The 13,867-nt window shown below is 53.3% G+C and overlaps 2 protein-coding genes across 12 annotated transcripts in view; one reads left to right on the top strand and one right to left on the bottom strand.

Annotated features, from left to right (window-relative positions):
* Positions 1-144: 144 nt before the first annotated feature.
* On the bottom strand, positions 145-6,491 carry YARS1 (tyrosyl-tRNA synthetase 1). Of its 3 annotated transcripts, none has more exons than XM_026098215.2 (14): positions 6,335-6,491; positions 6,092-6,156; positions 5,602-5,748; positions 5,300-5,475; positions 4,894-5,023; positions 4,461-4,541; positions 4,044-4,136; positions 3,608-3,743; positions 3,261-3,346; positions 2,427-2,562; positions 1,885-1,979; positions 1,555-1,748; positions 1,257-1,398; positions 145-939 (listed from the first exon to the last, which is right to left on the bottom strand). In XM_026098215.2, exons 2-14 carry the CDS (start codon positions 6,146-6,148, stop codon positions 829-831), a joined length of 1,584 nt encoding a protein of 527 aa, XP_025954000.2. In that variant the 5' UTR covers positions 6,149-6,156; positions 6,335-6,491; the 3' UTR covers positions 145-828. The 3 variants fall into 3 exon arrangements, with proteins under 3 accessions (XP_025954000.2, XP_025954001.1, XP_064381222.1); XM_026098216.2 differs by having other exon boundaries at positions 6,331-6,466; XM_064525152.1 differs by lacking the exon at positions 6,335-6,491 and having other exon boundaries at positions 6,092-6,230.
* LOC112982051 (uncharacterized) overlaps positions 6,419-13,867 on the top strand; it is a 27,851-nt gene continuing 20,402 nt past the window's right edge. For 4 of the 9 annotated variants that reach the window (XR_010392688.1, XR_010392689.1, XR_010392690.1 and 1 more), the window contains exons 1-5: positions 6,486-6,550; positions 7,737-7,873; positions 9,550-10,251; positions 11,131-11,225; positions 11,980-12,084. Coding sequence is in view for 4 of the 9 variants with exons in the window: in XM_064525153.1 (XP_064381223.1) it covers positions 9,691-10,251; positions 11,131-11,225; positions 11,980-12,084 (761 nt within the window). In the remaining 5 variants the exon portion in view is untranslated. The other 5 variants (XM_064525154.1, XR_010392692.1, XM_026098132.2 and 2 more) reach the window with 5 other exon arrangements.

Here is a 13,867-nt window from a genome sequence, read left to right as displayed (position 1 = left end):
GGGGCAGGCCTGGCCCGGAGCAGGCCGGCTCCCGGCACCCCTGTCTGCAGAGGGCTCGCGCTCGGTGTTCGGCTTTTCCCAGCAGCACTAAAACGCAGCAGTGGAGAGGGCCGCGAGGAGCAGAGACAGCGGGGCGCAACGAGGTGCAGTCACATCGACGCTTTATTTGGGTTCATGACAGACATGGTTCCCGAGTCAGTGTTTAGGGCTCGTGCCCCCTGCGGCCATGCAGAGCCCGCACCCCCCGCCGGCCCCCGCGGGAGAGCAGCACGGGCAGGGCCCCGGCCTCCGGCAGGCTGAGCGGGGAGCGGGGGCTGCTCGGGCAGAGGGGAGGGGGCCTGCCTGGCTGCCAGGCAGCTGCCCCAGCCCCCTTAGCAGCAACACAGGTTTGAGCAAGCAGCCTTCCCTTTTAACCCCCGTTGCTTCCCCCGACTGCGCCGTCCCGGGGACAGGACCAGCGGGCAGGGCTTCCAGGCTGTGGCACAGCGGAGGGCGAGCCTACGGCCCTGGTGGGAAGCTTGGAGACACAGCGCACACGTCACACGGGTCCCTTAGCCGCGGTGACACCACGAGTCCCCAGAACTGGCCCGAGGCACAGGCCCGAGCAGGCCCAGGGTGAGGGGGGTGGCGGAGGCAGCTCTCCAGGAGGCCTCGCGCTATCACAAGGGGTGGGGGGGGTCGCAGTCCCCAAACCCCTGGGTCCCTCAGGGCTGAGCCCCCTGCTCGGGGCGCTGTGGGAGGAGAGATGGCAGTGGGCCGGGGAGGAGAGCCTGGCCGGAGCGGTGGAGGGAGCCAGGCGGGAAGTACGAGCGGTGGCTCTGGCGCTCGTTAGCCGATGCTCCCCCCCTTCAGGGTTTTACACGAGATGCTCCCCAGCTTGGTCAGGAAGTTCCTCTGCTTCCACTGGGCAACGCAGTCCTGGGAGACGCGGAAGTCAGCCTGGGGAGCAGAGGGGAGGGAGACGGGAGTCACCTCTGGGCCAGCCAGGCTGGGGCTGTCTGTGGGGCAGTGGCGCCTCCCCTCAGCTCACAGAGCCGGGGAGGATTATCTCCTCCCCAGCTTCAGCCTCGCCGAACCTGCCAGGGCGGGAGGGGAGGCCCTGCAAACACAGCGCTGAGCAGGGAGCAGAGAGACTGGGGTCACCCAGAGGTGGGGGGGGGACACTAGGGCCTACCTGGCCCCAACCGCCGCCCCGCTCCACTCCCAGAGCCCCTGTTGCTCCGTGCTGCGGCTCAGCCCCTCGCGCGGGTCCTCACCTGCAGCTTCTCAAAGACCTTCTTCTTCGGCTTGAGCTCGTCGTCAGGCTCCCCGCCCTCGTAGCCCTCCACGTAGACGCGCTCCCCGGCGCAGCACCCGGCTGGTGGGTCCAGGGGCTCCACCTGCCGCGGCTCCCCCACACTGGAGGGGAACGGAGGAAACCGAGTCACCCCGAGGCCGTACCCGCCTGCCCCTCAGTGCATCCAGAGCGGGGGCTCGGCTGGGATCACTGTGCGTTCCTGCACACTCCCGGCTCTGGGGCGGGGGCCTGGAGTGCACCCCAGGCCTGTCCCTCACCTGGAAGCGCACAGCACCATGCCCTGCGACTCCACTCCCCTCATCTTCTGGGGCTTGAGGTTGCAGAGCAGCACCACCAGTCTGTCCTGCAGCTGCTCCCTGGGGACAAACTGCACCAGGCCGCTGACCACGGTGCGAGGCTCGGGCTCGCCCACGTCGATTTTCTCCACGTACAGGCTGTCCGCATCCGGATGCTGCCAAGCAGAAGCAAAGGCCCCTCAGCAGGTGAGCAGGGAAGTGGACTGGGGGCAGCAGAGAGAAAAGCGTGCGCACCGTGTGCCCATGTCACCCTGTGGGAAGGTTACTTCCCACTGCCCATTGGGCCCCTACCTTTTCCACGCTGATCACTTTGCCAACGCGGATGTCCAGCCGAGATGGGACCACGTTCTCTGGCTCCGAGTTCTTGGTGCCCTTCTCTGCGGGCTCTGCAGTGCAAAGGCAAGAGTCGTGCCGCCCAGCGTAAACCTGGGCCCCCAGCCAAGCCCCAGAGCGCCCACCGGGCACCCCAAATGCTGGATCTGGGCCCTGCTGAATTCCCTGCTTGTGTCTGTGACATAGAGCAGACAGGTCCTCCTCCACTTTGCTGGCATCTCAGGCAGCAACAGAGATGTATGCTGGCATTTGTCCTCTCCAGGGCAGGCAAGCAGCCCTTGCGTTGGCCTTTCCTCACCCCTGCTAATGCTCAATTGTAATCTAATCCGACAGCCACCAGCCAAGGACAGGCAGGCAGAGCGATGCCAGACACTCTGGGGCTGCTCCCGAGATTCAAGTTCCAGGATTTCTCTCCAACCTCAGCCCCTGGAGACATCTTCTCTTAGCTTGGCTCTGTGTGGCCAAGGCCCCATTTCCCTGAACTCCCAGCACCTCCTTACTGGCTTTGGAAGGGTCGGGATACGCTGCGTTGGTTAGCTTCTTCAGCTCTGGGTTGTTGAATTTCTCTCTGATGGGGTCAAGCAGCTTGTTCAGGGCCACTTCCACTGAATTCTTTAGGTCTCCAGGATGTACGACCTGTATCGCAAGAAAAAGCCGGATTCCTGGATGGTTTCCTCCAGGGTAGGGAGAGAAGCAGAATTCGATTCACTGATCTAAGGCCAGAGAGGTGCTGTGATCTCTCCTCTCGGCTCCAACAAACAGAGATCTTGGCGTTCTTCCCAGAACAAGATTAAAGCACGTCTTCTGGAAAGACAGCCCTCACCTGGAAGCAAGATGCAGCTCCCTGTGCCTGGTCTCGGTTAGACATACAGGCATCTCAAAGGCGTTAGGAGATACCTTAGCTTAGAAGCCTCGATAAGGGCACTGGCTACAAAGGCCAGGGCTGACTCTATCTGGAGAGGAGACAAACCCTTGTGAAAACACCTGGCGCAGGTGACTCGGGGCTGGTCGAGACAGCCCTGCAGCAGGGACAGCCCAGTGTCACCACCTCCCAGGAGGGAAGAGTGAACGCCTGGAGATGGGTAGGAACAGGAGACCAGGCAGGGCTGAGAGATTAACCCCAGCGCCCGGCCTGATTCCCCTTCGGACAAGGGCCCTCTCCTGGATACTTTTGCTCACACTGGGAACAGCTTACAGTCCTGCACCATGCAGTTTTCCATCTCCCACTGCTCCCAGAGCCCTCCCTGAGAGCACTGGGGAACCTCACAGATAGCTGGGACAGGTTTCCATGTCCACAGCAGCCGAGCGAACGTTCAAGCCCTCCCTGCACTCACCTGCTCAGCAAAGTCCTTCTCCAAGGCTTCGTAGGCTGTGTAGGTTTTGTTTCCTCCCCATTTTTCTTCTCGCAGAATCACAAACTCTGTGACGTGGAGATTTTAAGGCTCAGATTAAGCCAAGCGGAGATGAACTCAGCCAGATAAACCACCCCACTTTGCCCAGGAGCTGAAGGGGAGCACAGCGGGGACTGCGAAGCCACCAGGCCCTGTGCCTAGGCCTTGCCAGCGTGGGCTGGGGAGGGGGCCATCAGCAGGCAGTCTGCTCTAGGGAGCGCAAGGAACGTCCCCTCCGCTTACCCTCGGGAAAGACTAGCCCCAGTGCCCAAGCCGGGGGAGCCCCTCACCTGACTTGAGAGGAAAGAGGACGTGTTTGATGAAGGAGAGGACGCCGTTGTTCTCCACATTTCCTGGCTCGCAGAAGGCCTTCTTCAACTTCTTCTTCACATCCTCCTTGCGGTCTAGAAGGTCGATCTTTGACTCCTGGAGGAAGGGATTCCCTGGAGTTATGCTGTGCATGCAGCAACTCAGAGCACCCAGTTTAACACTCACTGTGAAGCTGAGGGGGGTTTTTTTTTTTTTTTTTTCCCCCCTCTCATCCACAACAGAGCTACCTCCCAGGTTCCCTACGGACTGCCACCCTTTTTCCAACCTCTTGCCCAAAAAACCATGCTGGAGTTCTTAGACCCCAGCACGAGGGAAGAGAGAAGGCACCTTCTCTCCCAGCCCCAAACCCCTTCGCTTGGCAGGATCCCTGATCACAGCCACCATTCAGGGACCAACCTCTTCTGATGAGCTCATTTTGCTGCCTGTTAGACCAGGAACCATCGGGTTCATCAAATGGACGCGCTTGGCATAGCCCAGAGAAGGAAGGTACTGGGGAAAAACAAGGAGGCAAGTCATGGGAGATCTTCTGAAGATCAGCTTTAACCCACAATCCCTGCTTGCTCCTGGTTCCAGATAACCGTGAGCATGGTAACAGGACCCAGAAAGCTACCACGGGATCACAATGTGGCAGCACAACAGGTTTCACAGACACCAGAGCTCTGCGGACTGTGAGAGCAGCAGGAGGAGCTGCGAAGAGCTCTGTGGTGCTAAGTGAAACCCTGGACGTGCTTCCCCCAATGGATCAGCGAGAGTTCGAGCCCTGCGCCAGGCTCCAGCATTGCGGCAGGCTCAGAAACAACCCTCACTCCTAACCTTCTCTGCAAAGGTGAAAATCTTCCTCTGATCAACTCCTCCGAACTGTGCGTCAACCTTGAGGTACTCCTCATCCAGGGCCTGCAGAGAGACATGCAGAGCCAGCCTTGAGCCTGGCCCCGAGACTCCCCACTCCAGCTGCGCTCAGCCTTCGGAGAGCCGGCCCGTCCCGCAGGATCTGCCCAGCCTCCACCCGGAGCTGCTGCCCTGGGCAGTGCTGGAGCTCTCTGGACTGCCTGCTGGCCGCAGGCCTGCAACCCGCAGGAGCTGCTGTAAAAGCAGGTCCGTGCTAGGGCTGTGTTTTGTGCTACTGCCAAACATAATATTGGGGTGGAGCATAATGACCTTGGCACACGCCTTCAGCCTCACATGTCCCTGCTTCACCCAGCACCTCCCGGGTGAAGGGGCTCTGCCAACCGGCCTTGCGACGCACCTGCAGGCCTGGGTAGAGCAAACCGCTCAGCAAGGGGTGCTCCACCTGCTTCACCACCTCAGCTCCCGCCTTCTTCGCGTCGTGCTGCGTGACCACGGACGAGAGGCGGTACACGTCCAGCGTGTACTCCCTGCGGGAGGGACAGGCGTTAGCACTGCTAGCACCAGGGAGCGGGAAATCTTTTAGAGCTGGCTCATACAAAAAGTGGTTCTGGCTACACAGAGAGGAGCCTGAACCTGGAGATATCTTCACTGTGTTCCCTGAATGACAGAGTGGCGGGACAGCAAAATATCACACTTCTGACACACTGCTGGCTCTTCTCAGGAGCGGAGGAGCAATTGCAGACACACCAGAGCCCCACGTGAGGCTCCTCCTTCCCAAGAGGACCAAGTGCCCTGGGACTCACTTGCTGAGCTGGTAGTCGGTGCCCCGGACAAACTTCAGCTTTTCCAGGGGCACTCCAATGCTCTCCAGCATGGCTTTGATCACGTTCTCGTAGTAGCGGGTGCGCAACTCCAGCAACTCCCAGGGGGCCTTCATGTTGTCTAAGTAAGCATGGAGATCAGCGAAGAGTATCGTCACCTAGTATAGAGGTGGACAGGAGCAGGTGGAACATCACACTCGGGGCTGCACTGGTCAGAGAAATTGCGCATTTCCACCCAGGCAGCATGAGGACAAAGCCCCCGGGCTCCCAGTTGGCCCACGTACCTCGCATCCTGCCTTCAGGAAGTCTGCGATCTTGGACATTGGCACAAAGTAGGCCACGTGCGGCTTGCCTGTGGTGGCTGTCCCCCAGTAGATCCTCAACTCTCTTTCCTTCAGGATGGACATGAGCTTATCCTCCCCCAGCACCTCCTGCAAACGGCCCAGACCATGTTTAGCACGGCCACCCTTGTGGCCGAGATGCCCCGGAAGCACGCTGAGAGGGCCAGAGGAGGACGAAGGGGAATGACACCCCCCGGAGAGGCCAGGCCATGCCTGGGCTCGGGCTCACCCCGAATGCAGCACGTCCCCTGGGCCTGTCCCCAGCTCCCGGGCAGGAGAAGTGCGATGGGGAGGATCAGCGTGCCGGGCCCAGGGGCCGGCCCAGGCCTCCTCCACCGCGCCCAGGGGCTGCCCGGAGCCCCGGCCTGGCCCGGCCTGCCCCGAGCTATGGCCCCCGCTGCCCGCGGCCCGGCCTGCCCCGGCACCGCCGTACCTGCAGGTTCCGGGTGATGAGGTGATACTTCTCCTGCGGGCCGGGCGCGGCCTCCATGGCGGCGGCTGCGGGCAACGAGACGCTGTCACCGGCGAAACCGGCACGGGCCCCTCGGGAGCCCCCTGGGGCCCTGTCAGGGCTGGGAAGCCGGTTACCGAGGAGGTCCCGGGGCCCTCCCGGCGGATCCCCCGCCTCGCCCTCCCCTTCTCTCCCCTCCCCTCCCGGCCCCGGGCCCCTACCGACCGTCTCCCGGTTACATCAGCTCCGCTCGGCGCTCGCCTACCGCCCCTGAGCGTCACTTCCGCCAGCGGGGGCAGCCGCGCGCCGAGCTGCCGGATGGGGAGCGGGGCGCGCGGCCTGGCGGCGGGGCGGGGCGGGCGCGGCCGTTGGGGGCGGGGCCGCGCTCCGCCAATGAGCTCGCGCCTCGCGCGGCCGCCCGCGCCGGTAAGATGGCGGCGGGTGAGTGGGCGCGGGGGCGCCCGGCCCGGCCCCTGGGGCGATGCTCCCTGCCGTGAGGCGTCCGCCGAGGGGGGCCGAGCCCAGCCCTGTGGGGACCTGCGAGGAAGCGGCGCCTCCGGCCCGCCGGTGACCTGAGGCCGGGGGGGGCTCGGCGGGCTGCGGCGTAGCCCCGTTTTTTATTTTATTTATTTTTTAATTTTATTCCTTGGTTGCTGTGTGGGGCCGGGCCGGGCCCCTCCCGGCGCGCAGCAGGGCAGGGCCCCGCCTTTGGGGCCGCTTCGGCCGCGGGTGGTGCCAAGGGTGCGGGAGGGGGGGGGGCAGAAGGGAAGCAGGCGCCACTGACGTGGGCGAGTAAACGGGTACAAACGAAACCGGTGACGCAGGAGGATGATGAGGTGAAGGAGTTGGGGTTAGCTCGAAGGTGGAACACCGATACTTGCCTTTACACCCTGCAGTGAGGTGAGATCGCCCTTCCCGTATCTCAAGGCTTTGCCTTTCCAAAGAAGACGTCCCACACGATGGGACTCGCAGGGCAGAGGAGGCCGTTGCCCTGCGGCTTTGTGCCCATGCTCTCCAGCGAGGTCCCCTTGTTCCGCCTTGAGATATGGCTGAGGAGCAGGTCGCAGAGCGGTGCCCGAGTGGCTCTGTCGGGGTGGGATGGACTGGCGTGCCAGCGCTTGCCACTTGGGAGAACTGCGCTTCCACGTAGCTTTGTCATTGGGTCTTGGTAAACACTGGTCATGTTTAATGAAGCCCGTGCTAGAATTCCCCCATACGGCTTGTGTAACTCTCCTAAGACTGGGAAAAAAAAAAAAACTATCTTGAAACCTTTCTCAAACAGTCCCAGCGGTGTGCAAACGTGAGGGTGCAGGTCAGAGGCTGCTGGTGGTGTGGCTGCTGTGAGCCTGCCTTGCACTCCCCACCCCTGCCCCAGTGCTGGTGCTTTGCAGCTGGGGTGAGCTGGCTCAGACACGCTCTGGCCCTCTGGCCGCGCGAGTGCCCTGGCTGGATGAGAGGGTGGGGGCAGGCAGCCTTGTCTTACATCATTTTATGAGCTATTTAAACTGCTGTGAAGCATTACCCTAATGTAAATCCTTAAACAGGCCCTGAATTCAACATGTTTTCTTCTACTCTATACTTAGTTCTGTCTGTTTTGACTTACAAAACTCTCATTTGGCCCTTACAGAATCAGCAGAGCTATGGGAAGTGGCAGGGGATTCTGTCTGGGCTCGTGCATCACCAGGCACATTGTTACCTAAGTTCCGCTTCCAGAGCCAGTTGATGTGAGACAGTACAGACCCAGCAGAGTTCGCAGTTAGTGAGGTGAGTTGGGAAGGTCATGGCAGTAAAGAAACCATTTCTGTGTCTGTAACTGAACCTGGAGACAGCTCTGAACTCACTGCTAAGACAGTTCCAGCAAAAATGTTTGAAACTCTTGGTTCTGGGTCAAGTCATTACTTGTTAGGAACTAGAATATCGGACTGCTGTACCCTGTAGGATCGAATCAGTGTTTAATTTATTTTTATTTGTCTTTGAAGCAGTTGAGCACCTGTAGCTAAATTGCAGAACTCCAGGCAAGTCATAACTGCTCAGGGCTGTTCATGACTTTGTATGTTCTTGTATAGGTTTTTGTATGTATGTAGCTGACTCCTGAGATATTTTCTTCCTTCTTTGTGGGTAGAGCATCGTTCTGAAAGTGCTGTTCTCTTATTATTCAGACAGAATGATAGGAGAAAGTAGCAGAGCTGCCTGATTTTCATTTCTGGAATGGGTAAATCTTCTTTTTGAAAGCAGTAAGTAGTCAAATCAGTGGAAAGACAAAAGACATTCCTCTAAATCAGTTGGTCAAAGAGGAAAGGAAAGTCCTGAGTCCAGATTCTCCTGCTGGTGCAGAGTCAAATGCAGGGTGCTCAAGTCAGAACATTCATGTTGGTGTGAATTTTTGCTGACATAAAAACAGGTTTTGTTTGTGGATATTTTTAAACTATTGAATTTTACAGGAAGGTTTTTATCTTTTGCCCTTTCCTTATAATATGCATTTTGTATGAGTGTTTTTATGACTGTAATACACTACTGAATGTCCTTTTAGCTCCTTGGCAGAGTTAGTCTTCCATTGCTCAGTTTTTCCTAACCAGAAAAAGACTTTTTTTTTTTTGTTTAGCTTCTTTGAAAGATGGGAGGTGGGGAGTTGGGACAAAGCAAGGGTTTGTGAGGCACTATTTGATACCTAAAGTATGCTCTGCTACTTTAAATGTGAGGTGGTCAAGAATGTAATTAGTGAGTACTGTTTTCAGGTGTTACAATGATTGATATACAGCAGCTTCAGAGGAGATGGTGCAGACTGTTGGTGATGGGTGCTTGTATTAATCCTGCTTGATAAAGCATGCTGAGCAACCTCACGTATGAGAAAACTTATGAAATGAGGGTCTGGTTATTGTTATATATTGTTAACAGCTAAAATGATTGGGAGTAGAGGTAATGGAGACTGGATAGTGTTAATGTTGGAGACTGGATAGTGTTAATGTTGGAGTACTTACTCAGTAAACAGATAAGTATTGATTCTTCCTTATTTTTGTGTGAGAAAGACTTTAAGTGAACAGTGGAGATACTGAAATGAGTGTTTATATTTTGTCAGTTATTTATTTGTGAAACTGTGTTGGATGATGGGTGATGACTCTGGTTGTGCTCTTAGTTTGTTAGCTGAAGTTTGGACTTTTTAAGTAGCTGTAGCTGTTTTGCAAGCAAACATCTAATTATGTCTTTGGACTACACAATCCATTAATTTCTGGAGTAACTGGTGTCAGTAACACTAAGGGGCCTCATTCCAGAGGAATGCTGGGTATTCTGCATCAGAGGAAAATCCAGCGTTTATCTTGCCTAGCCGAGAGAGTGGCTTGTCTACTTTTGCCTGAGCTAACATTACTGCTTTCCCAGTTACGTTGCTGCTGCTTTGGAAAACAGCTGAGTTTTTTATTTAAGATGTTGTCTTTTGCTGGCAGGTTGAAGCGGACTCTGTTGCTGATTTCCTTTCTGAAAGGGCTGATCAAAGTGGCACCAGGATCAGCTGAGCTTCAGAAGGTGCTTCTGGAGCTGCAAGCAGAAGGCACAGGGGTCACTTAAATACAGGGACCGACAGCAACATGGATGACCATTCCCCTCACACCTTTGGGCTTTCTCATTCTCATGAATTTAAGCCTACTGTTAATAATACAGTTCCCAGGGCCAAAAGGCCTTTAGATTCCCCCAGGGAGGCTCAGGTCCTGCAGGCAGCTAAGAAAGCTTGTGTGTTGAGTCATCACTGTAGCATTCCATGTCCGTCAGAGAAGCTGCTGCTCTGTTCCCCAGATTCTGCCTGCTTTCAAGGATCCTCTCATTTTCTGGACAGTGCTGGCCATGATGAGGTTGTTGCCAGCTGTTCTGAGTCAAAGTACAATGATGTAGCCACTTCTCTAGATACAGCCAGATGTTTTGATGATAGCGAGCCAGACGACTCCTTGTTGGAACTGTCAGACAGTGAACAAGGGAATTCTCCTTTCAATTACACTGAGGAAGAGATCCAGGAAATCTTGGCAGATGATTGCTTGGGATCTGAGCAGTGTACAACTAGAAAAAGCACTGTGAGCCAAAATGTGAACGGAGAGAGTGAAAAGGACGTGAGCAGCAGCTGCACTGGGGCATCAGTCATCAGTGAAGATGTAAAGGTAGCATCAAAGATCACAGAGAAACCAAACGTACCTCTGTCTAGGGTGTGTTCTTCAGTTGGTTTTGAATATTATCCTGACCTTGCAAATGAAACGACTAATTCAAATGTGAACGATCTACAGTCAGCCCAAGTAACTGACATGTTGTTTGACCTTGATATTCAGGAGCTTCTAAATCTTAGCCCAACTGATGCTGACTATGTAGATCAGCTTCTGGAGGACAGTCATTTGGAGGAAACCAAAAGAGAAACTTCACAAGCAATGATAAGTGATTGCCTAGAATATGATAAAATTAATGCTAATAACTTGATTCTCGGAGAATCTTTAGAATGGTTGATGTCTAAATGGCAGCATAGCCTGGGCGTGGATCCCATGGGAAAAACTGTATTTACAAGCAGAGATATGACTAACTTCCATGGTGGTCCTGCAGAAAATTCCATGCTCTCTTCTGACCTTGCCTGTGACCAGAGCAAAGCTGATGAGAGTTCAGCACCTGTGCTGCTGATGTGTCTCAAGCCGTCTCCTGGGTCCCGACACCAAGAGCTTTCCAAAGCAACAAGCAGCAGTTTTTCAGGGAAATTTGACCCCTCAAAGGATGATGGGGGGCAGGAATCTTCAGAAGCTGAACAGCCATCAGACAGCGTTAAAGTAAACACAAATCTTAATTCTTCTAACTAAAACATTTTTAATTCTAGTACTTTTGATTTGTGCTTGAGGGTTTGGTAGTAGTGTCTGTATGCACACAAGCGTGTGCTTTTACACAGTAAGTGAAGGCTTTTAAAGCAGGGGAAAGTGTGATTTTTGTATAAGCGTATAAGCAAGACTTACATGGAATGTGCTTTTATTAGGTGTTAATCCTCTTTTTCCTTATCTTTCTAGTTAAATGATACGGCTGTAGGCCAGATTGGGCAGAAAGAAACAACAAGTGGGAAGAAGCTAGGCAAGGTTATTCCTGTGCCACAGGTGGAGGAAAGGTAATGTCTTAGCCTCTGAATGCCTTTGCATTCTGAAAAATGACCCAGCAGTTCCCCAAAACAGTTTAGCTGGTTGTGTGCTGCTGTATTTCCCTTCCTTTTGTTAAGGTGCACTGAAATAGAGGGGAAAGTGTTTAATGTTTTGTCTTGCGGGATACCACGAGGGAGAAAGAATATAGGGCTGGTCCAAATGAGCAAGAAAGTTGCCAAAACAGTCCTGAGCAGGGGTCTGCAGGGCAGAGAGAGGGATGCTCATGTCGGCCTGGCTTAGCCGTGGATCTCCTTTTCGGCGTGGTTTCCGGCAGATGGCAGTAGCAGTGCAGCCGCTGGGGAGCGGAGATGGCTTTTTGCTCTCCAGCGCTGCTGCGTCTGGAGTTGTAAATTCAGTTTTTCTTCCCTGTGGCCACTGCATACCTGATGCATTTTGATGTTCCGTGCATTGTCATTCCCAGTGTGGCCTTGAGTAACATGAAAAATCTGTTACTCTTGAGAGCTTACTGCAGGTTTCTGGCTTGTTAATCAAGACAGTGACTTGCTGGTTCCCTTGGCTGACATCTTCTGTCCTGCTTTGCACTCAGTATGTTACCTTGCAGCTTTATTTGAATAAACACTTCTATTTTTATAGTCGTGGTGTCCAGAAGAATAGTGCAGTGAGGAAGTTCCTATTGGTACTAATTCTGTAGGACACTTTGTCCCTCTTCTGCAACTTGACAGGTATTTTCAAAAAATTAACACCTTGTCCTTTATTTTAAAGACTAAAACAAGGGGCATACCTTTCAGAAGTGGAACTTGAGCAAGAGAAACATTTGTATCCAGTGTGTTCCTGCCCATGTGAAGAAATCTGTAGATCCTATACCAGGTAACCCACAGATGAGACCGGAGAAGGCTATACCAGTGGGGAGGGGTGTTACGATAAATACAGGGATATTATCAAAATGGGGCTGTTACCTGGGAGGAGCAGAGCTGAGCTCTGGCCTGTAGCTCTGTTGGGAGGGTGCTTGTTCTTGTCAGTCCATAGCTGTGAACCCAGACTTAGGGATTTAGCTTAAATGCTGAGGTTTGGATCTACTATCAATACCTTCTTTACTATGGCCCTCTCAGCTGTGTCATCCCAGAGCTTTTGCCAATAGAGATTTAAAGGAAAGTGTCTGTGTAAAGAGCAGCTGTGGATATTAACTGAAGAGCAGTATCTAAAGGGTTGATTAATAGAACTGAGATTTTCTGAAGGGCAAAAAGCATTCTGATAGCTTCCAGAGATGGCCTCCCACTGTGGTTATTCCGACTGCTCATGGGTGCAGTAATTGTCATTTCTTGAGAGTTATAAGAAACTGACAGTTGTGCGGCTCGTCGCATGGAGCCTGCACTTATCTGGGCAGCACAAACAGCTGCATAGCCACAGGGCTGCTTTCCAGTATATGAATACAGCATAAGTAATGTGGAGGGGACTATGCAAGGAAAGCTAAAATGGCCTGTTTTCTCTTCCTTTCAAATTAAAAATGCAAGAAGTATGTTCTGAGTCATAGCAAATCAGGCAGGAGCTGCAAATGAACAAGGCTGGTGAGTGAAATAGAGATGTATTTTGCTGGGGAAGAACACTACCTGTGATGCACACAATTTTTTTATTAGTGCAAACATCTCTTATTCCAAATAGCTGTAGTCTTGGAATTTAGCTCAATAGACAGAATGGGTTTTCCCAGTTGTCACAGCAGAACCTTCTCAGTGGGCTGAATTTGACCTTGTATGGTACCTCTTGTGTTCACCTGCACCTGCAGCAGTCTTGTGTATCCCTTGCCTGGGAGCTACAGAATCCAGAATGATCCCTAAAAGAAAATTAGCAGGTTTGAGAGCCAGCCAGGGAATTCCCTTTGGGAAGTGGTAATAACTGATCAGGTGACTCAAATTATAATGTACTGCTGCTACACATTTTCAGATCTGTTTTGTATTGCAAGTTTCCTGGCAGTTGTATTGTGATAGTGTTTGACTTTGTTATTCCCTCCCCTGCATAATCTGTATATACTTCCTTGCATCCTGTCGCTGGCTCCTTATTCATGTGTTGTCTGGGTGGATTCCCCAGGCTAATTATTGCACGGGCTTCGTCTTTGCGCTTGTCTTCATGGTATCTTGCACTTGTAAATTCTCTCCGAATGTAACTTTTCTGTCTGAATGTAGACTATTTGGAAGAAATCCTTTTTGTATTCTGAGTAAACCTTTCAAATCTGACCATCTCAATGAACTGGTAGTACAGAATAACCTGTGGTTCTAGTTGTTCTTCCTCTAATTATAGTTTCTAGAGGATATTCAGTATAAATAGATACATTTATTTGCAGCTTCCCATAGAAATCTAAATGCTGCTGAGGCTGCATTGTAGCAGATGTAAAAACGAGATGTGATTTGAACATCTGCTTGGAAATGGGTGGCTGAAACTGATAATTGACCACGAAAGATTTCTGCCAGCTGACCGTTTGTTAGGATTCACTCTTCATTATTGCCCTTTATTCAACAGTAAATAGAATCATATCCTTCTTGATGAGATCCTCCTCAGCAATTCTGGTTGGTTCTGTATCAGCCTACAGATGTAATGAGGCCCCTACTTTTATGACTGTGACTCTTGGCACTGAATGTTAGGACACTGCTGCTTAGTC

Source organism: Dromaius novaehollandiae, chromosome 23 (genome assembly GCF_036370855.1).
Source record: "Dromaius novaehollandiae isolate bDroNov1 chromosome 23, bDroNov1.hap1, whole genome shotgun sequence".
Taxonomy (NCBI): Eukaryota; Metazoa; Chordata; class Aves; order Casuariiformes; family Dromaiidae; genus Dromaius; species Dromaius novaehollandiae.
This window is presented reverse-complemented; position numbering and strand designations above follow the sequence as displayed.